The sequence below is a fragment of the Mesoplodon bidens genome (assembly GCF_964165515.1).
Source record: "Mesoplodon bidens genome assembly, chromosome: 4".
NCBI classification, from domain to species: domain Eukaryota; kingdom Metazoa; phylum Chordata; class Mammalia; order Artiodactyla; family Ziphiidae; genus Mesoplodon; species Mesoplodon bidens.
The window spans coordinates 99,776,166-99,799,539 of NC_138160.1; the positions used below are offsets into that span (position 1 = coordinate 99,776,166).

The following is a 23,374-nucleotide window of genomic DNA, read 5'->3' on the forward strand; positions in this document are numbered from 1 at the left end:
CGGGTCACGAACCCACGTCTCCTGCATCGGCAGGCGGACTCTCAACCACTGCGCCACCAGGGAAGCCCCGAAAACCTTAGCTTTTAAATTTGCTTTCCTTTGAGAATGTAGCTTCCATTAATTTTGACCTCTAGAGATGTTAGGTCACTGTTTAATGTAGTATTTTTTATGCCCACCAAACCCTAGTGAAAGATGTTTGGAGAATAAGATCTACTTTAGACAAATTTAATCTTTCTGGACCTGCTTTCTCTTCTGTGAAAGAAGAGAGTTGTTACAGATCATTTTTGAAAGCCCTTCAGATTCTGAATTTCTGTTATTTTAAATTTTGGTATTTATTACTTTTTTATAGTTTAGAAAAAGCTGAAAATTTATTTTGCCTCAGTGTTTTTCCTCTTTTCCTCTGAAATATTAACTTACAGGCTGTCAAAGGAGTTATTTGTTAAAGAACCAGGTGTTATGAGTAATGTGTGGAGACATTTGCAATTTCATTTCCCCCTTTGAAATATATTTGAAAAATGGAAAGTCATATATGTGACTTACATGTTTCTTACATGAAATGAAACATAATCTTAGGATGAATACTTATGAACTAACTTCCCAAGCTGTATTAGTTATTCACTGCTGTGTAGTAAATTACTTCAAATTTTGTGGATTAAAACAACAAGTATATATTATCTCACAGTTTTTAGGGTCACAAATACTGTAAAATGAAAGGTTTTTAGAGCTGCTCTTTAAGTTACAGGGACTGTAAATGTCATCTTTGTCACTTTAAAATATAAAACTATATTTTGTCCCTTCACAGTTAAAATTTACATTTATTTGATGTTTAAAGATTATAAGATGTGTTTACAAATAGCGTCTCATTTGAGCCTTGCAACAACTTAGTAGAATAGGCAGGTAACACATTTTAATTACCATCTTACAGATACAGACACACGTCCAAGAGAGTTGAGTGCTGTGCTCAATGCCCTAAATTGCCTACATGGCAGGGCCAGCAGTAAAATCTAGGTGTTCATGCTCCTTGTGTAGTACCTTTCTGCTCTGTTAAGTTGCTCACAGAAGGTATGCAACAGGAAAATATTTCTTACACTTTGTGACTCATCAGTAATGGTTGCAAGGTCCATTTTACATCATCTTACTGTCATTACAGTTGTCAAGGCTGTTTTGTAGTTCTCTAGCTTCTGGGAGAGCAAAATAGTTTTGGGAATGAATGGTACCTAAGTTCATTATGCTATGTATGCCTTTGCTCACCAGTCTTTGCCAAGGCAGCTTTAACTTGTCTTCTAAACAGCATGTTACCCATCTTGGAAAGGTATATCTGATGCCTTCTATGTTAGAAGCCTGAATGTCTCCATTGGGATGAAAAGATTCTTCTAAAAGCCTTGGATGTTAATACTAATTAATTATGTATATCTAATTTTTTTCTTGTTTATTTAAAAAGTCTCTGAACCTATAATTTTATAAGTGAAGAATTTTCAGAAAGTAAAATGATTGATTGAATATGTATATATTCTTGTTGATAGATTTTTTTTTTTTTTTGGCTATTTATTTCAGATCTTCTGGAAGCTCTGAAGCCAGATTACGTGGCACCCCTGGTCCTTTGGCTTTGCCATGAGAGTTGTGAGGAAAATGGTGGCTTGTTTGAGGTATTCTGCACCTTTGCACTTTCTCCCAAAGCAATATTTGTGTAATTAAATATAAAAAATGATTCAAAAATTAGTATTTTCCAATTGTTCACATTTGTAAAAATCTGCATCAGTTGGTATCACTTGTATATTTTTTAATATTATGTATATGTTATAATTAAGGAACAAGTATGACAAATGTCCTTTTTTGAGAAAGTAACAGCAACTTTGTCAATTGTTCTTCCCGAGTTCTTCATTTCTGATATTCTTGTCAAATGAAAATGTGACTGACTGGTTTGATGTGTTTAGTCAGATACAGAAAGTCTCATTTGGTTAGAGATGCTGAGTAGTAAAGTGAAAGGACAAAGGTGATGGTTTAAAGTCAACCAGGCCAGGTTTTGATTTCTTGCTCTGGTAATTGCTGGCTCGCTGGAGTATTGTACAAATTAACCTCCCTGAGTTTTAGTTTTCTTGGGGTTTTGTTGTGAGAACTGGAGATCATATTTTTAAACTCTTAGCATACAGAGCAGTCACCCCTCAATTTTAACTATTATATCAGTATAGCAGGAATTCAGTCTGGGTATGATAGATCAGTAAACACAACTTATTATTTGTATTAACTTTAAAAATAAACTTTGCTATGTTTCCCTGTTGCAAAGCTTTACATGTTTGCTATAAAAATAAAAACCACGCATAATCCTACCATCCAGTGAGGTTCAGTTTTCACTCTATAATCAAAGTCCCTTTAGATCTCCCTATGCTGATTTATATATTTTTTAGTCCTCATTTGAGTTTCATCTCTTTTTTCTTTTCTAGCATGAACTGTTATATTTTAGACCACCCCCCTTTATTTGATTCTCTGTGGTAATATCATAATAAACCTGTTGCATGTGGAATACATGACGTCCAAAGGCATTTCTTGGTAGCAAAATTACCTGGCTCAGTTTGAAGTGAATGATATATATTGGCCTGATTTATGTGAATAAAAAGCTGTTTAGTAAATGAAAAACAGTCTACACATGTCTATGCAGAGATAGGCGCCTCTGCTTTCTTAATCACAGTCGTTGATTGTGAATTGTGGAAAATTAGAGGTGGAAAGAACTTTACAACTCTAGATTTACAAAAGAGAAAATTAATAATATCAAGACATGTGGAGCTCAAAATTTGGTCTGCCTGTCTTTTTAACTCATTAAGGAATTTTTAAAAAATTCTTTGTCTTTTACATTTATATTTGTTATTAATTCTGTGAACAAGAATAATATATGCTTTTTGTAGAAAACTTCAAATATATAGGGGAGTATATAGAGGAAAATAAAAATCACCCACATTACCACTATCAAGAGATAACTCCTATTAATATTTTTGTGGATATTCTTTTCCAGTCTTTTATTAGATGTCATTTTACACGAATAGTCTTTTTTTTTTAGGTATACAGTTTACACACACACCCAAACATACACAGCTAACTAGGATAATGCTGTAGATGAAGTTTTGTGTGTTGTTCTTTTATTTTACTATATTGTGGACATTTTTAGTAAGGGACATTTGCTGTGTGAGATTGAGTACAAAATACAGTAAGAGAGGTGTGTAATATCTTGACTTAAACCTTGAATGTAAATTGACACTGTGTTTGCCAAGTTTTGATAGATATCTAGAGTGGCAGATAGAGATTTTGTGGATTGACTGGAGCTGTTGTTTCTAGCACCTGTGAGGAGTTTGCAGCTTGTTGCTTCACTCCCCAAATATGGTAAAAGATGATATTTTTCTTGCCTGTTATCGGTACCACTGCCACTTTAACTACTCTGACAGCATCAAGGCCGATTGTCCTGTTAATATATGTAAAGGAATGAGTGATTAAAAAGCCATACCCTTGAGCGTAGAGCCACTGAGAAGTGTGCTGTCTGCTGGTACAGTTTCTTCTGTTATATGCATGTGGAACACTGTAGTTGTGGTGTTTGAAGATATGACAAACAGATTTTCTTTTTTTTTTTTATTTAGCAAATTTAATCAGTTATACATATACATATGTTCCCATATCCCCTCCCTTTTGCGTCTCCCTCCCACCCTCCCTATCCCACCCCTCCAGGCGGTCACAAAGCACCGAGCTGATCTCCCTGTGCTATGCGGCTGCTTCCCACTAGCTATCTGCCTTACATTTGGTAGTGTATATATGTCCATGCTGCTCTTTTGCTTTGTCACAGCTTACCCTTCCCCCTCCCCATATCCTCAAGTCCATTCTCTAGTAGATCTGTGTCTTTATTCCTATCATACCCCTATGTTCTTCATGACATTTTTTTTCTTAAATTCCATATATATGTGTCAGCATACAGTATTTGTCTTTCTCTTTCTGACTTACTTCACTCTGTATGACAGACTCTAGGTCCATCCACCTCATTACAAATAGCTCAATTTCGTTTCTTTTTATGGCTGAGTAATATTCCATTGCATATATGTGCCACATCTTCTTTATCCATTCATCCAATGATGGACACTTAGGTTGTTTCCATCTCATGACAAACAGATTTTCTTACATCAGACATTTTCTTCTGAGGATTTCCTTGAATGGCTTCTAGAAAAAATATCATCTTTCTGTATGGTGATTAATGTATTTGGTCATTTGCCTTATTTCTATATAAAGGTGTTTCATTAAAATGAGTATATGTAGTTCATTAAGTCAAATCCTGGCTTTATTTTTCTTTGCTTTTTATTTTTTTTTATTCATTAAGTCTTTCTAGAAGGACATGTATTTCAAGTGATGTGCTAGGCAAATTTGGTATTTATATTGTTTAACCTTCATGGTTACTTCATGAAGAGTGTATTATCATCCTGATTTTACATAAGGGGAATCTTGAGTTTAAGGAAGTCAAATTATTTAACCAGGATCAGACAGCTAGTCTGTAGAAGAACTGGTTTCACACCTTGGTTTCTGTGCAAAGTCATGCTTTTATACTACATGCATTTCTGCTATATTGTGTTGCTTTATTTTTCTACTCTGATAACATGAATAGTGCAAAGTCATGTGGGTCAATGGACTTTTGTAGAGCTGCATTATTTTCATCCATTGTCATCTAGCATTCTGATACTCGTAAAAAGATAGCTGCCTGTTTAGTTAATTTCATAAAAATTCTATTAGTAATTTCACATTAGATGGTATAACTTCTTCCTCCTCTTTTTGGTAGGTTGGAGCAGGATGGATTGGAAAATGTAAGTCTCTTTTGGTTTTTGGTTTGCCATACATTATTTCCATATCTTTAAAACTGCATATCCAGGTAGAGCTGGGTAAAGACCTTGTCAAATGCCGAACCATTGGATTTAGTGCACGCATAATCAAATTCAAACATTGTTATAGCAACAGGTCTTCTAAAACATAGAAGTTGCCCTGCAGGCCTGTGATATTTTCAAGGATCTTTCCAATTTTTTTCCTATTAGCAGTGCTTATTCAATATTTGTCCTGTCCTATTCAGAACTGGCTGTTTCTTCAGACAGCACAGTCTCTCTTTATATTGATGTTTGTCTTCCCATGTCTCCAACACCCCACGTGCTTGTTCAACAGAGTAGTGAGTGGGAGGGAGGGCGTTTTTTGAAGATGGGAAGAGCTCTGTCCTAGGCAAGTTTTCCAGTTCTCTCAGTGATTCTTTTCTTCCTTGGAGCATGAGACATCAGGAGGAGACAGTGGGGAATCACACTGGACAGCTTTCTAGAAGAGAAATTGCAGCTGATCTATAGAAATTATTCTCCTTCAGCCCAATAGTAAATTCATCTGGCTTAAATCCTCTCTTCCCCCAGTTCTTAAACCTTGTGAGCTCCAAATTGGATAATTACTGTATGGTGTTTAAAACAAATTGTGAACATTCTAATATCCCAATTCAAGTTTTCAGTTGGATGCTGGTATCAAAATTAATTGAATTATTTAAAAGGCTGCCATTACTGGATGACATTGTTACAACATATTGTAGAGTATTATTAATGACTGTTCTCTAAGTTATGAAGTAACTTATTCAAACATTTTTAAGTGTCTTATGACACCTTTTAAGAAAGGAAGATCAGTTGTTGCAATAAAAGCTATATATGGGACTTTTTCAATAGGAAATCTCTAGAAGCTTCTGTCATTCCCCAGGGCAAACCTTCAATTTAGTAATCATAAAAGTCTGACCATTCTGTTTAAATAAGGTTCTATTTATTCCTCAGGCTTTTTAAAAAAGAAACAATGTTAAAAATTATCTTCATGGAACTTATGCAGCAGTGATGATTTTTGTGAATCTGGGCAATCTAGTTGACTTCCCATGGAAAAGGAGGAAGAGCAAAGGGAGGAAAAGGGAGAATTATGTGGGGTTGTCTGATATATTAATTTGATTATCTGGAGTCTTTGACCTGTTATCACCACTAGTTTTCAGTTTGCTATTCAACAGAGCTCTATTCTGTTCTGTTACCTTGAAGTGTATTATCTAAGTGATCTGTGGTGATGAAGACAGTCTTTTGGTGTGATTATATATAATTTAACTTTCTGATTCAGCATTTCATCCTACCTTTAGTAGAATCTGGCATAGTCAGAGGAGGGAGAGGTTTTCCCTTCAGCTTCAAATATTAGAAAAAGAAATTTGACATCCTAATGGGTTTGTTATTATTATTTTTTAATTTGTAGTAAAAATCTTTAGAAGTTAGAATCTTTTTTCCAAATTCCATTTTTCTTGATGTTAAAAAAAGCAATCCAGGGGACTCATGAATTCTACTTTCTGTCTCCCTCTTAAACTATGTGTTCAGTATCTTAGTTTTGTTTCTATAACCAGTACGATGGGAGCGGACCCTTGGAGCCATTGTAAGACAGAGGACTCAGCCAATGACTCCTGAGGTGGTGAAGGCTAACTGGACGAAGATCTGTGACTTTGATAATGCCACCAAGCCTCAGAGAATTCAAGGTAAAGAGTCCCAAGTCAGTTTAGTCCTGGTTGGGTAATCAGAGGCAACAAAGCATTCTCTTCTGTTATGGAATTGTCTTCTTAATTGTGATAACTTAGATGCTCAAATCATCAAGAGCACATTTTCTGCTCCAGTAGGTATTAGAACTCTCCAATTTAAGGTATGTATGTTACTCCCACTGTCAGTTTTTCAGTTTTCTTATGATCCTGATTTTTTGGTATATGTGTGATTGAGTGGATGGTAGGAGGTGTTTACCCATTTGTGCTCAATGCATCTATTCCCCATCTGGTGGTTGGTTTCAAAGTCTTGCCTTATCTAATCACATGCTCCTTATCTGACCTGATTTTTCTTTATTTCCCAAGAAGTTTATTTAAGTCTTATATTATTTAGGCTTAGGTCTTTTCTCTCTAGTGAATAGATTTTGCTTTGTTTTAGCACTTTGTCTTTGCTACTGTTTCTCTGCCTTTCTAAGATGCCTCTTACTCCTTTTATCACCTCTGCTAATCTCGGTGCTTCTTTAGAAAAACTCAAGCCCCAGATGTTCAACAAAACCTCCCCAGATATTCTGGGCTTCATATTCTGGGCTTCAGCTCTTTCTTAGCTGAACTCTTACCACTTGAGCGTCTAATCATGATTGCTTTCCACTGCTTTTGTTTTATAAGTGTGTGGTTTCTTAACTGCATAATAAGTTCCTTTGGAGGCAGAGAATGTATCTTGTATGTCCTTTTGTATTTGGTGCTAGCATAGTGCTGAACTCATAGAAAGGATTTAGTAACTGCTTGTTACCTTGAATTATTGAATCGTCTATGATATGCCACAGGGAGAGATGGCCAATAAAAGTCACATTATTTTTTCTAGTATAACTCACATATGTATATAGTATATGAAATTTAAAGGACCTTTCTGGGAAGGATCATGAATCAGGATTATTTTTACAGAAAAATCTTTTTTTTCCCTTTCTAGTATTATATTTAATGTTTGATAGAAGAATATATCTGAAAAATGACTGTTCTTTTTTTTTTTTTAATCCCAATGTTACTTTCCTGTCTGCTGGTACACTCACTGAAATTTTCATTATACTTTTCTCAATCAGAGGATAACATGATTGTTATGTCATTAGCAGTAGCATTTTCTGTATTCTTTTTTTTGATATTTGAGGTAAATCTAGTCTATGAATAGCAGTCACCTATTAATGAAAATTAGGAAAAGGAAAAAGGAAGAAGTATCTTAAAAACTCTTCTCTGAGGTCAGAATTCCATTTTATTACCTTAAAAGTATTAGACTAATATAAAGAAAAAGCTAACAATGAATTATATAGTTATAAATGAAAAGATACCCCTAGTATTTGAAGTACAGTTAGAAAAAAATCTTACATTTTCTGTAGAATCACGACTTTCCAAGCCCCCATTTCATCATTCTCATTTTACAGATGATGGAACTAAATCCCAGAAAAGCTGAGTAAGTGGCCAAAGCTTTCTCAGTGTTTGAGCCAAGAGTTAACTCACGTGGTCTGTCTTTGAGTGCAGTACCACCAGCCTGTACCAAGGTTACTTTCAGTTAAATAGCCTCCCATCTAGGCAGCAGCCTAAATGGGGTGGTAAGAGGAGGATTGGTAGGCAAGAAACCTACCTAGTGTCACCAGGAATGGCAGAGAGCCCTGCTCATCTCACATTCTGTAGTTTAGTTATAGTTTTTGTCTGAGTTTAGAAGGAGGCCCAGATATCTAAGGTTTGTTAGAAAGGTCCCAGAGCTTTTGGAACCTTATGGCATATGTGGATACTCTGTGAATCTCATTTATTAACCTTTAGACCCCAGAATAGCAGCTTGTGAATTCTGTCCGTAGTCACTGGTCATAACGGTGGTTTTCTCTGGAAGAATTTTCAGTAATATTTTCTGAGAAGTTACCTGTACAGAGACCTGGGGGGTAATCTTGACATTGTTGCATCCTGGAGGAGGGGTGATGGTGGGGAGAGAAGGAAAATTAGTTGTCCCTCCACCAGATGGAAATTGCACATCTATGGACAAGGATCCGACTTTACAGAGTTGTAAAATCACTCAAAGACTTTGCAAAGCTCAGAGCCTCTTTGGAATCATAACGTGGGGAGAGTATGTTGGAAACACCCATTTATCTTTGGTCTATTCAGAGTCTTTCACGATTTTTTCCTGCAGTAGCCTGACATTATGCAGTCAGTTCACGAATGCCAGCGAAGGTTCTTCAGCAGGCTTGCTGGATGTTAGAGGAATGATTGTCTAAAGCATTGTAGCTTTTCTTAGTCACGTCTGTAACAAAAGCTTTTTTTTTTTTTTTTTGAAATAGCTTACATTTATTTGGATTTCACCAGGGGAATATTAGCTCTTTAGGATATTTGAAAGATGATGCTTTTATGATCTTTATGTAATAGGTTTACCAAAGCACCCTGTCTTATTTAAATTCCAGTGATCCTAAGGAGAAACTTCAATTCGTTCATCCTTATTTATCCTGAAGTTGATTGACTTGAATCATTCATGATTTAAAATTTTTTTCAGTACAAATTAAATATAGTTCAACTATATAGGAAAAATCTGGAAGTTTGTCCTGTAGTCACTAGTTAAATAGCACTGTAAAATAACTGGCTAGATATTTCACATATGTAAATGCTCTTCCCACACCATAGTGGGACTGATTTTTTTTAAATTAATTTTTATAAGAGTATAGTTGATTTACAATGTAGTGTTAGTTCCTGCTGTATAGCAAAGTGAATCAGTTATACGTATACATATATCCACTGTTTTTTAGATCCTTTTCCCATATAGGTCATTATAGAGTATTGTGTAGAGTTCCCTGTGCTATACAGTAGGTTCTTATTAGTTATCTATTTTATATATAGTAGTGTGTATATGTCAATCCCAGTCTCCCAATTTATCCCTCCCTGTCTCCCTCCCCAGTTGGTAACCATAAGTTTGTTTTCTACATCTATAACTCTGTTTCTGTTATGTAAATAAGTTCATTTGTACCATTTTTTTAGATTCCACATATAAGTGATATCATAGATATTTGTCTTTCTCCTTCTGACTTAACTTCACTCAGTATGACAATCTCTAGGTCCATCCATGTCACTGCAAATGGTATTATTTCACTCTTTTTTTATGGTTGAGTAATATTCTATTGTATATATGTACCACATCTTTATCCATTCATCTGTTGATGGAAAAAAGCATTATTATTGTCATTTATTCCTTTTTTTTAGACTCAATTGGCGGTATAATTGAAGCTCTAAATAAAATAGATTCAGATGGAGGAGTTTCAGCAAATCATACCAGTAATGTGACATCAACAGCTACATCAGGATTTGTAAGTGGAAGAGAAAGCCTAACGCTTTGCCTTCTCTGGAGACTTTTTTCTTTTCTTTCCTTTTTTCTTTTCTTTCCTTTTTTCTTTTCTTTTATGCAAAAAATGCTTTTCCAAGCTATTAATTTATTGTTAAATAGGAAAGGTGAGTGACCATAAAACTTTATAGAACATGTACTGAATGTTTATAAAATTTGAATGAACATAAGGCTAAAATATTAAATGTAACTTTTACTTTCTCTTCTTCAGTGTAATAACAAGTGTCTTTTTTGTTTTTTGGAGCATTTTTGATAATCATCCTTCAGTCACTTTCTAACTCTTTAGAAAAGGATATTTAACTTAGTGCCTCTTTTGAGTCATTTCTTTTAAGGAAAAGCATTGATAAATTGTATTTTGGAAATATTTCAACATGGCTGCCAGTAAAAAGTCTCCCATTGTGTCAGAAATTCTAATAGAGCTGTGGTTATAGCTCTTGTGAAGTTTGCTGATTAACTATCTCCAGTACTTCTTTTTTTTTAAAAAAATTATAGTGCATAAATAATAAGAAATAAGTCATTTGACACATTCAGGTGTGGTGTTTTGTGACTCAGGGGAGACATAGTGATGAAATAAACAATCTAATTGTAACCCTGAGAATATGAGCAGTTTATAAATGTGATTTTACTTTAGAGTAGGGGTTGGCAAACTTTTTTGGTAAAGGGCCAGATGGTAAATATTTTAGGCTTTATGGACCACATACTGTTTCTGACACATAATCTTCTTTTTCTTTTTTTAGACCACTCTTAAAAAAATGTAAAAACCATTCTTAATTCTCAGCTGTTGTTTGCTGACTCTTGCTTTAGAATGAAAGTGATGAAAAATTGGACATGATTCTTTTATAACCTAACATATGCTTCACAAATTAGCTAGGCATGTCATCACTAAATAGAAAAATACAATATGCAATTAGATAAAGGACAGTCCTAGGTAGGAGCTTACGGTAAAATCTAATTATAACCAAAACCATTATGAGGGAGTCTGATTTATAAGCATTAAGCAGTGTTTTGCTCATCTGTTTATACTGACTTTTATAAAATAGATCTTATAGAGCCATTCATTATCCCTGTTTATAATAAATTTTTTATTTTTTGTAATTTTGAGTAGCTAACAGTCACTGTATTAATAGGCTTTTCCATCATCAGAGACAGGAAAGTTGAAAATGAGATATACTATCTGTTAGCAAGAAGTGGGCAAGAAAAAAGTAATTATTTGTAAATGAAGTCTTTTTCCATACATTATAATTGATTTTATTAAAAAAATATAGTGAAACAATTATTATACCCTATCAGGTTCACTAAAATGACATTCTATTCACAAAGCTAAGTATGTAGCAGTTAATAGTTTTGAAAAGTCAGAAATTTAAAGATTTGACAAGAATATCAATGAAAAAATAATTTTCTACAATTGTTCCATAGGCTGGAGCTATTGGCCATAAACTTCCTCCATTTTCTTCTTCTTATACGGAACTGGACACTATTATGTATGCCCTTGGAGTGGGAGCATCAATCAAGGAACCGAAAGATTTGAAATTTATTTATGAAGGGAGTTCTGATTTCTCCTGTTTGCCTACCTTTGGAGTTATTCTAGCTCAGAAGTCTATAATGGGTGGAGGATTAGCAGAGATTCCTGGGCTTTCAGTCAACTTGGCAAAGGTATGCATAATAAGAAACCTTTATTTTGTTCTTCTTCTCTTTCTTTAAATATGATTGGTAAATGTCACATGCTGTGTGTGTGTGTGTGTGATGTCTTAATATAATAGTTTATAGTGGTTGATTCAAGAATAAAGACTTAGTATGTCTTTTAATTTTTCTTAAAAAGGAAAAAAGGGTAGAGAGTTAGTTGAAAAGACAAGGGAAAAGAAGACAACAATAATTATGTACAGTCCATAACCCTGGCATAATGTTATTAATTCTCTCTCTGCCATTACATGCTATTTGACCAAGGGTAAATAACTTCTCTAAGCTTTAGTTTCCTTATCTATAAAATGGGTATGATAATCCTTACCTGACAATAATGATGAAGGAGCAAGAGTGAAGAATATTTGAAGCAGAGAGAACAGGTGTAAAAGGCCCCGAGGCAGGTGCATACTTACCTTGTTTTTGGAACAGCAAGGGGGTTGATATAGCTATAGAATGAGCAAGGGGGCAGTGGTAGGAGAAGAGGGCCTTGGAGTCATCATAAGAATTTCAGCTCATACTCTGATTAACATGGGAGGCCATTTGTAGTGCTTTGAACTGAGGAGTGGTATGATCTGGCTGTGTTCACTCACAGGCTCATTTTTGCTCCTCTGTGGAGAATAGATTTATGGGAGCCAAGCATAGAAGCAGGGAAACCAGTTTGGAGTTTATTATGGTAATTCCAGCACTAGTCTGGATATGCATGGAAAGAAAGAGGAGTCAAGGATGAAGGTTTTTGGTCTGGTTAACTGGGATGATATATATGCATATATAGCTGTATATTTATAATTTATTATGTACAATGTATTTAATATGTATAGTAGTTACATATGACATATAACTATGTATAATAAAATAGATATATACAGTAACTTTAAGGTGGGGATGATCAGGAGTTGATTTTGGACAGATCTGAGATGCCTATTGTACATTCAAGTGGAGATATAAAGTGGGCAGTTAAATATGTGAGTTTAGAGTTTGTGGGGGAGGCCCTACTGGGATTCGTAGCATTTAAGTGAGATTTAAAGACATGAGACTGGGTGAAATCACCAATGTGTGAATGTAAGTAGAGAAAAAAAGCCTGAGTTTGGTGAGAGGTTGAAGAGATGAGGAGGAGTTAGCAAGAGACATCGGGAAGGAGTGGCTGGTGAGGTATGAGGAGTATCAGGAGAATGTGGTATTTGAGAAGCAAAGTGAATACATTGTTTCAAGAAGGAAGGAGCAAACAATTGTGAGAAGGCTTTGGGGTTATTTTATTTCTTGAAGTAAGGGTCAGGCCATGAGTCCAGTTGATAACTGTTGAATCGTAGACTTTTGAACTGATTTCTGTGACTTTGACTGTTTGGAGAACCCATTTACTGGAGGATCAATTAGCTCATTGCTGCTCTGAATCTATGAGAATCTAAGGTTATTTTCTTAAAGTATTCGATGAAGTAGGGAGGGAGGCAAGAAATAGATGCCAGGCAGTTTGTTGTTTTAGTCACTCTCCCATGGTGTTTGTTGCATACAATTCTTCTGTTTGGGTGATGTCAGTACAAACAATTAAAGTAAATTGAGTTGGAAGGAGTTGGAAATCATGAATAGTGTTAAAAATCTGTCACTGGGAATGATAGCCATCTTGGGATTTGAATCCCAGTCTTTCTAACCTTGAGCTTCCAGGTCATATGATAGTGAGGCAGTCCTTCATTTGTCCTCCCATCACTACCCTCACCCCTTTTCTTTTTCCCTTCTGGGTTCTGAGGAAGACTGGGAATTAAACTGTCCCATAGCAGTTGAGTGTGGTCATTCAGCTATATGGGTCAGGTTTTGTTTTTACTGTCCTATTGTATTCCTACATATATTTTTATATTCTTGCTTTGATACATTGAGGTTAAGTGGCTATGAAGTTGCACAGGGTCTTTAGTATTTACTCTTACACTAAGGAAATGTTGACATTGCTTTTACTTGAATGTGGTTGTAAGATTTATATTAATGTTTTGGTTGTGTCATTTGTATTTGGCAGGTGTGACCTGATATTACTTTACTAGTACTGACCTATTTGTTCATTTTTATTCAGTAGGTATTTACTGGATACCTGTTATGTTCTAGGCACAGTGATGAGCACTGGAAATACGCCTAGTTTAGTGTCTCCATTGGCAAATAATCCACAGTTATCAGTCAACAAAAATTTATGAATGTCAAGAAAGAACACAAATGTATCTTTTCTATTCTAGAGAGCTGACAGTCTTTAGATTGGGGGACTGATTATTTCTGAATCATATAATTAAGAAGTGGGAGCCAAATTGAGACAGATAATTTGGGGGAAGTAGTCACGTGAACGTGTGGACAGTGAAATGCCACTTGTGATTAGCAGTATCCACAGAAGAAGCTGTGGAAAAAGAAAGTCTACTAATAAAATTTTGCTTACCCGAATGTAGGTTCTTCATGGGGAGCAGTACCTGGAGTTATATAAACCACTTCCCAGAGCAGGTGAGTTCTTGATCGTTTTATTTTCTGACTGACCTTCCAAACTGTGTCAATGTGTTAAACTGGCATAGAGCAATCTAAATAAACTATATTATAAATTATTTATGTGCATGTCAGCCGTTAGAGTAGATTGATGTTAACTAGTACCTATTTTGGTTCCCATAAACTTTGTCCTATTTGAATAGTCTTATTTAATAAATTACTTCAAAATACTGCACATCTGGTCAGCAATTGAAAGGAGAATTTTCTGTGTGTGTCCTAAACTTAGTGATTGTGTATAATCACTTATGATTCCCATGAATATGATTCTTCATTCTTTTCTCAGGTATTTGTGTTGGTACTGATTTTCATAAAGCAAACAATGTTAAAAGATACAGAATGTCTTGTAATTAACTTTTTTCTATTTTCTTTTAGAGTAAGTAAAACCAAGGGTGTCTTAATAATCAATTTATTTTTCTCAATGATATCTTACTTGTTCAGTAAATCTTCTCATTATTTTTTCACTTTACTTCAATAAGCTTGTTTTAAGTTGCTACTCTGATGTCAGAATATTAATTATATACTGACCATGTAAGGTGGTAAAATAAAAAAAAAGTCTTTTTCATTTCACATTATATAATGTAGAGATCAGCAAATAGCTAGCATTGTACTTAAATTTTTTTTGAGATTTTAAGTTAAAAAAATCCATATTGCTTAATGCCGAATAGTTCTATTTCAGTGTTAGTGTTAGTTGTTTCTGGTTGCTTTTGTAGTTCTTCCCCTTTTAGTTTTTTCCTTTGTGGTTTCATGCTTTTCTTTTGCTTGTGTTCCTTTCTCTTTTGTTTTTGGGTATCTGTTGTAGATTTTTGATTTGTGGTTACCATGGGGCTCATAGATGTTGATCTATGACTCTATTTATTTGTTTTAAACCAGGTAGTCCCTTAAGTTCAAACACATTTTAAAAGCTCTACATTTTTTTACTCGCTTCCCCCATCTGTGTTTTTGATGTCATAGTTTACATCTTTATGTTTATCCCTTTACTGATTATTGTAGTTATACTTGATTTTACAATTTTTTGTTTGTTAATCTTTGTACTAGCTTATTTAAGTGGTTGAGCCTCAGCCTTACCTATATATTTGCCTTTACTAATGGGATTTTTCCTTTTCTATAGATACTTAATTCTTGTTATAGCTTTTTCTTTTCTACTTAGAGAAGACCCTTTAGCATTTCTTTTAAGGTTGGTTTAGTATTGATGCTTATCCAAGAAGTTCTTTATCTCCCCTTCAATTCTGAAGGATAATCTTGCTGGGTAGAATGTCCTAAGTTGTAGGTTTTTCCCTTTCAGCACTTTAAATATACCATGCCACTCCCTTCTGGCCTGCAAAGTTTCTGCAGAACAATCAGCTGATAGCCTTAGGGCATTCCCTTGTATATGCTCTTTGGTTTTCTTTTGCTGCCTCTAGAATTCTCTCTTTTAGTTTTGCCATTTTTATTACGATATGTCTTGGTACGGGTATGTTTGGATTCATCTTGTTTGGGACCCTCTGTGTTTCCTGTACCTGGATATCTGTTTCCTTCTTCAGACTTGGGAAATTTTCAGCCATAATTTCATTAAATATATTTTTACCCCCTTCTCCCTTTCTTCTCCTTCTGGGACCCCTATAATGGAATGTTGGTATGCATGATGTTACCCCAAAGATCCCTTAAAATGTTCTCATCTTTTTTCTTTTTGCTGTTCTGATTGGGTGATTTCCATTTTCTATGTTCTAGATCACTTATGTGTTCTTCTGTGTCACCTAGAGTGCTGTTAATTCCTTTTAGTGTGTTTTTCTTTTCAATTGTATTCTTCAGTTCTGATTGGTTATTTTTAGAATTTTCTAGCTCCTTGTTAAAACTCTCACTGTATTCAGCTATTCTTTTCCCTAATTCAGTTAGCATTCTTTTTTTTTATTAATTAATTAATTTATGGCTGTGTTGGGTCTTTGTTTCTGTGCGAGGGCTTTCTCTAGTTGTGGCAAGTGGGGGTCACTCTGCATCACAGTGTGTGGGCCTCTCACTATCGCAGCCTCTCTTGTTGCAGAGCACAGGCTCCAGACGCGCAGGCTCAGTAATTGTGGCTCACGGGCCTAGTTGCTCCATGGCATGTGGGATCTTCCCAGACCAGGGCTCGAACCCGTGTCCCCTTCATTGGCAGGCAGATTCTCAACCACTGCGCCACCAGGGAAGCCCTGGTTAGCATTCTTATTACTAATGCTTTGAATTCTTTATCTGGTAAATTGTTTATTTCTATTTCATTATTTTTTCAGGAGTTTTCTCTTGCTCTTTCAGTGGAAACAGATTCCTCTGTCTTTTCATTTTGCTTATCTATTTCTGTCTATTGAAATTTGGTGAAATAGTTACCTATGGTGGTCTTGAAGGGGTGTTCTTTTGTGGGCGTGTCCCTATACAGTGGCATTGATGGGAGAGCTGGATTTGAGGTGAGCACAATTTATGTCTTTTCTCAATGTGTGTCGGCAGCTGTCATCTTGGTACTGCATGTCCTGCATGTCCACTCTGACCAACTTTAAAACATGCTCTCCTATTACGTCTGAAGTTATTTTTTCCCAAAGTCAACCTGATTACCAACCTGATTATGCCAAATCCTTCTATTTTAAATTGGTGCGGGGGCAGGTCCCAAGTTGCTGGAGCAGAAGCCCTGAGGGTCGGGTCTGAGCTGGCTAAGTTTCCTTTAAGTGTGTGCTTTCCCTGCCTCCCAGCACTGGCACCCTTGCCCCAGAGGGGAGCAGTGGTGGAGCGAGAGGGGCTGGGGTGGGTAGTCAGTGAGGGTCAGAGCATGGGTTTTGTTTGGCATGGCCACCATCAGAGATCTGGGGCCCCTGTACAGTCACCAGTAATGGCTGCCCCCTCGCCACTCAGTTGCCACTTAGGGTTTGAACCTCCTCAGTGTCTCATGGCTGAGCCTTTCCCTCAATCACGGCAGCCCAGAGTGTGAAGCTGCAACACAAGGCAAATGGTGCTGGCGTGTTCTCTCAGTTCAGGCTGGGGACCAGGACAGCTGTAGGCAGCCAGTCAGCTACCCAAGTGGTTTCAGTCTGCCCCCTCTGCCCTGCCTCGGGAGCACGTAAGTGTTCACGTGCTCCCGGAGTCCAGGCTTCCCACAGCCCTCCTGTTAATCCCACTGGCCCTCCAGCCAGCCACGGGGACTCGTGTTCCCTCTGTTGGACACCAGGGCTGGGGCGCACAATATGTGGCTTGAAGTGCTCACTCCCCAGGGAAGGTCTCTTCCTGTGTAATCTCCTTTTTCCTCTGAGTCCCCTCTCAGGGGCACAGGTCCTGACCTGCTCGCTTTTCTTCCCTTTCTACCCAGTTACCTGTGGGTCTTTCTTACAGTCTTGGTTGTACAGGTCTTTCTGTTAGTCTCCACTTAGTTTTCAGGGAGAACTGTTCCACCTGTAGATGTATTTTTGATGTGTTTGTTGGGGGGGAGGTGAGTTCCATGTTCTCCTGCTCCACCGTCTCAGTTTGAGTCTTCCGTTTAGTGTTACAGCCTAAGTTTTCACGCAGCCCTATTTTTTAAATTTATTTTATTTTATTTTTATTTTTTGCGGTACGCGGGCCTCTCACTGTTGTGGCCTTTCCCGTTGCGGAGCGCAGGCTCCTGACGCGCAGGCTCAGCGGCCATGGCTCACAGGCCCAGCCGCTCCGTGGCATGTGGGATCTTCCCGGACCGGGGCACGAACCCGTGTCCCCTGCATCAGAAGGCGGACTCTCAACCACTGCGCCACCAGGGAATCCCTCTGCCTCCATTCTTGCTCCCTTCAGTTCTGCTCATCTCACTGTAGCCAGAATATTATTTCCAAAATGCAAGTGTATTTGTCACTTCTCTATTAAAAACCCCAGATGGCTGTCCATAGACTTCAGGATGAAATCAGAAACTTTTCATATAATCTGGCTTCTCCCAGTCTCTTCATACTCAAGTCTTGCCACATACTTAGACACTATTTTATGAGGCAGGGGTCATGCTGAAGTTTCTGGCTTGGCAGTTGGGTGGATAGTACCATTCATTCGTATAGGGAACAAAAGAGAAGAACAGGTTGGAGAAAAAGATTATGAGTTCACTCCCAAATAATTGTTAATCCATCAAGATTTAACATTACCAGTTAAATAATGGAACAGTCCCCAAAAGAACAGAGTAGTTAGAAAGAAACACTGTCTAATTGAAGCCCGTAGAGTAGAGATTTGAGAAGGAATGGGGTAGATGGTGTTGGCTGTATGCTTAACAAGTGTTCATTGAATGATTGAAAATTGTTACTTTTTACAACCTAATTTATCAGAATTATTGATGTTTCAAATTTGGTGACTCAGGTATTCTGATTGCTTTTAATGTTTATGATTCAACATTATATTGAAAATTATTCTAAATCATATTTTTTTAGTTTTGCTGAACTTACAGTGGAAGTTATGTTAATTTCTCTCATGTCTTCATATAACTTATGGTCTTTAAAACAGTCTCCTTATTTATTTATTTATTATTTTACTTTCCATTTTAGGAAAATTAAAATGTGAAGCAGTTGTTGCTGATGTCCTGGATAAAGGATCTGGTTTAATAATTCTTATGGATGGTAACTCATTTCTAGTTCTTCTAATAATATTGTTAGATTCATAGGCTTTGTATGTAATACAATGCTTTATCACAGAAGTTGATGAATAAGTTTCTATTTATCTTCCAGTTGTGAGACAGCAAGATTAGTGTTCTAAAAATTCACAAGCTTTTTTAGAAAATAAGGGAGAAGGGGGTGGAGTAGATTGGGGTAGAGGTCCAGAGAGTGGGACATTTCAGGGGATTTGTAACAACATAACCAAAGCACAGAGGTGAGAAATGTGGCTGGTATAGCAAACATAGAGGAGAATTATGCTTCCTAGATTATGTTTTTGGCAGGAATGAATACATAGACTGCCTTCAATTGATAATTAGGCTATGTTGTAGATACTCTTTTCTATGTTAGCTCTTTGGAACTTGGAACGTATTTGACCCCTGAATCATTCTTTTTTGTTGTTTTTTTGGGTTTTTTTGCGGTACGTTGGCCTCTCACTGTTGTGGCCTCTCCCGTTGCGGAGCACAGGCTCCGGACGCGCAGGCTCAGCGGCCATGGCTCATGGGCCCAGCCGCTCCGCAGCATGTGGGATCCTCCAGGCCCGGGGCACAAACCCGTGTCCCCTGCATCAGCAGGCGGACTCTCAACCACTGCGCCACCAGGGAAGCCCGTGAATCATCCTTATAAATGGTAGTTAGGTTCTTAACCTTGCACATTCAAACCTATTGAACTTATAATGTGGTTTAAACACCATAGCCACATTTTATTTGCAGTAGGAAAAAAGATTATAGTAGTTTAATGAATGTTGAAATACTAGTATTTAAACATAAGCTAAAGATACATTGTTTAGAATTTATTTGTTTTAAAGTTTAAGAACAATAGAAATAGATAAACAAAAAATTTTGGACATAGCAGTAGAAAGTTTAATATTGTCTGGTATTTGGAATATAAGCTTTATCATTTTTGTTCTAAATACACAGGAGGTTATACTGAATATGTTGTTTTGGAACTCGCCTTGTTTTTACTTAATAATATATTGAGAACATTTTTAATGCTCTGAAATATTTTTCTACTACATTGTTTTTGTTAACTCATAGTTTACAAACTAAACTATGTATTTCATCATAGACACATAGAACATGTGTCTGTTCTCTCTCTTTCCCTCTTCCTCCTTATCCCTCTTCTTTCTTTTTTAAGATTTTTGTATTTTCTTACCATTCCAAATACTGGCTAACATTTGGCTGCAACTCTCCTGGTTTTCTTTTATTCTTCTCACCATTCTACCAAATGTCTGCCACAAAAAAGTTTTGCAGTAACCTTAGCTTTAATTTTTACTCTTCTTTCTTGATCTACTCCATTTATTTAGCTATAGTTTGGTAATAGGTAATAATGTATTAGAATTTGTAGATAAAATATAGATGGAATTAGATATCCAATTTTCTGTGTAATAAGGATAAAAGTCTTATTTAAAATACAAGGGCTTCCCTGGTGGCGCAGTGGTTGGGAGTCCACCTGCCGATGCAGGAGACACGGGTTCGTGCCCCGGTCCGGGAAGATCCCACATGCCGCGGAGCGGCTGGGCCCGTGAGCCATGGCCGCTGAGCCTGCGCGTCCGGGGCCTGTGCTCCGCAGCGGGAGAGGCCACAACAGTGAGAGGCCCGCGTACCACAAAAAAAATAAAAATAAAAATAAAAAAATAAAATAAAATACAAATCACCATGAGTTCCCTTATTTTTTGTTATAATTTTATTTTTCCTTATTATACAATTCAAAATCATATTCCTAGTTTTATAGTGCTGGTGATTTGGGTGATGCTCAAACTGTCACCAGGAAAGTAGTCAGTAGAAAGAGGGACAGCTGTCTTTCATTCATTACTTGCTTACTTATTCACTAACTTGTTCAATCACATCATATGTTCATTGATTTACTAATTAATTTAATACATATTTATTAGGTGCCTTTTCTGTCCCAGTTACTATTCTAATTGCTGGGAATATGATGGTGAGCAAAAAAGCCATGATCCTGCCCTCCTGAAGCTTATACCTTCATTCTCACTTATTTCTTCTTTTACATTCCAGGCTCTATTGAGGACTTCAGCAGAATGTTTGAAAATTTGGGAGTGTGGTTATCTGTATTTTATTTTAATTTTTAAATTTTATTGAATTTTTGAATTTTAGTGGATTTACAATATTGTGTTAAATTCTGCTGTACAGCAAAGTGATTTAGTTATACATATATACATTCTTTTTCATATTCTTTTCCATTATGGCTTATCACAGGATATTGAATATAGTTCCCTGTGCAATACAGTAGGACCTTGTTGTTTATCCATCCTATATATAATAGTTTCCATCTGCTAATCCCAAACTCCCAATCCATCCCTCCACCACCTTCCCTTCCCCTAGGCAACCACAAGTCTGTTCTCTATATCTCTGAGTCTATTTCTGTTTCGTAGATATGTTCATTTGTGTCATATTTTAGATTCCACATATAAGTGATATCATATGGTATTTGTCTGTTTCTTTCTGACTTCTCTTGGTATGATAATCTCTAGGTGCATATGTGTTGCTGCAAATGGCATTATCTCAGTCTTTTTTATGGCTGAGTAATATTTCTGTGTGTGTGTGTGTATCACATCTTCTTTATCCATTCATCTGTTGATGGACTTTTAGGTTGTTTCTATGTCTTGGCTATTGTATATAGTGTTGCTGTGAACATAGGGGTGCATGCATCTTTTTGAATTATAGTTTTGTCTGGATATATGCCTAGGAGTGGGATTGCTGGATCATATGGCAATTATATTTTTAGTTTTTTGAGGAACCTCCATACTGTTTTCCATAGTGGCTGTACCAATTAACATTCCTACCAACAGTGTAGGAGGGTTCCCTTTTCTCCACACCCTCTCCAGCATTTGTTATTTGTAGACTTTTTAATGATGGTCATTCTGACCAGTATGAGGTGGTACCTCATTGTAGTTTTGATTTGCATTTCTCTAATAATTAGCGATGATGAGCATCTTTTCATGTGTGTTAGTCTGCATTTTATAGTGGAATTGTTTGAAAGGTTTGAGAAGGAGAGAATTGAAATACGAAAGGCAGTTGGGGAACTTTAAGAAGAGGTGAGATGAACTGCTGTTTCATAGTCAAGAAAGGATTTGTCAAGATCCTCTTCTCTCTGCCTTCCAGAGACTGGTAGTGAATGATTAAAACGAGTGCTCTGTATCCCACACTTGGGTGTCTTTAAATTGCAAAGCCTTTTAGTAATTGGAGTTCTTTTCTGAAGCTTTTAAAAGGATTGTTGATCATATATTGGGTAACTAGTTATGTCTTTTGATAATAACCTCTTTTCTTTTTTTCTTTCATTTACTTTTCAGTCTACTCTTACTCTGGGGAGGAACTTATATGTTATAATCAGTTCTCCATCTTTGTTGTTGGCTCTGGAGGCTTTGGTGGAAAACGGACGTCAGACAAAGCTAAGGTAGGCTATGACTTCATAAGCGAGATACATGTGTCGTTAAGGATCCTTATCTGTATTTTGAACTTACCATATGTGTAATTTAATAGAGTAGGGCTTCAGTAATCCACACTTCTTTGAATCAGAATGTGTTCCTTGGATTTGAAATGCTGTTTATATTTGTATATTTTAATATATAACATATGTTATATATAGAAAAGTCTGGCTGACGTAAGTGTAATGTAGCTGAGGTAACTATGGGAATATCTTTGCTTTCTTATGCAAACTTTGTCTGCATCCAAAACTCTTTAGAAAAACCTAACACATACAAGTGATCCTTGTATAAATGCAAATCATCATTCATTAAATGACTTGAGCATTTCTCTTGTATAAAACAATTCTAGTTACTCTTTAGTTTTCAAATTCTATCCAAAAACATATTTTTTTCCTAAAAATATTTTGTAAATTGGATTTTACATCAATTTAACCTAGCTTTTACCTCTGCCCTCAGTTCTCAGAATAGGGCCGCACTGTCTTCCTAGGAGGAGCAGCCCGCTCATTTTTCCTATTCCTACCCCGGCTCCCCAGCTTGTGTTGCAGAAGCTCAATTACAGGTAAAAGTGGCTGAGAGTTACGGGGCTGTCTTCCTCTACCCCGCCCCTACTTGTAGGGTGGAGACTGTATTCCACTGTGGCAGGCTGAGAACACTAGGGCCCTGATAACTCTTGCCCAGCCTGCTCATAGAGTGGTGGTCCCGTGCTGCTAGAGGCAAGCTGAGAAGACCAGAAGCTCCTACCTCTGCCTGGGACTCTTCTTGTAAAGTGAGGATGTCACTTGGAGAGAAGTGGGCCACTATTCTTGCCCTCATGTCCGTTGCAGTGGTGCAGAGGTTTTGCCTGGGGGGCAAGGCAGGCTGTAATAATATAGAGAGCTCTGAAGCTCTTCCCACGGAAACTGACTCATTTTGGTACCAAGTATTTGGAAGCTCAAAAGTAAGCATGGTTTCAAAAACAAGGTTACTTTAGTGATAATCAAGAGGAGGCTGGTAGCTCCATGAAAGCAGTAAACTAAACTAGTCCAACTAGAAATTTGCCAGAGAGAACCATGGAAAGAGATAGCTAAGAAGAGTTGTCATGGGATCATAACAAACCTCAAAGACTGGCCTCAAAGACTACACCTCCAAAAAGGCCTGACTTCAATTGGATCAGATTGTGGAACAATTTATGCCCCAGGGCACTGTTGAAAATAATAGAACAGTCATCTGTCAATTTGTGAAGCCGAACAGCTGGACAGACA

At 36.8% G+C, this 23,374-nt stretch overlaps 1 protein-coding gene across 5 annotated transcripts in view; it reads left to right on the forward strand.

Moving 5' to 3' along the window:
* Positions 1–23,374, forward strand: part of HSD17B4 (hydroxysteroid 17-beta dehydrogenase 4) — a 153,195-nt gene that overhangs the window by 33,748 nt on the left and 96,073 nt on the right. For all 5 annotated transcript variants that reach the window (XR_014015536.1, XM_081231332.1, XM_081231331.1 and 2 more), the window contains exons 9-16: positions 1,555–1,646; positions 4,805–4,829; positions 6,413–6,541; positions 9,770–9,873; positions 11,325–11,561; positions 14,003–14,054; positions 18,581–18,652; positions 21,999–22,102. Coding sequence is in view for 4 of the 5 variants with exons in the window: in XM_081231332.1 (XP_081087458.1) it covers positions 1,555–1,646; positions 4,805–4,829; positions 6,413–6,541; positions 9,770–9,873; positions 11,325–11,561; positions 14,003–14,054; positions 18,581–18,652; positions 21,999–22,102 (815 nt within the window). In the remaining variant the exon portion in view is untranslated. The remainder of the gene's footprint in view (positions 1–1,554; positions 1,647–4,804; positions 4,830–6,412; positions 6,542–9,769; positions 9,874–11,324; positions 11,562–14,002; positions 14,055–18,580; positions 18,653–21,998; positions 22,103–23,374) is intronic.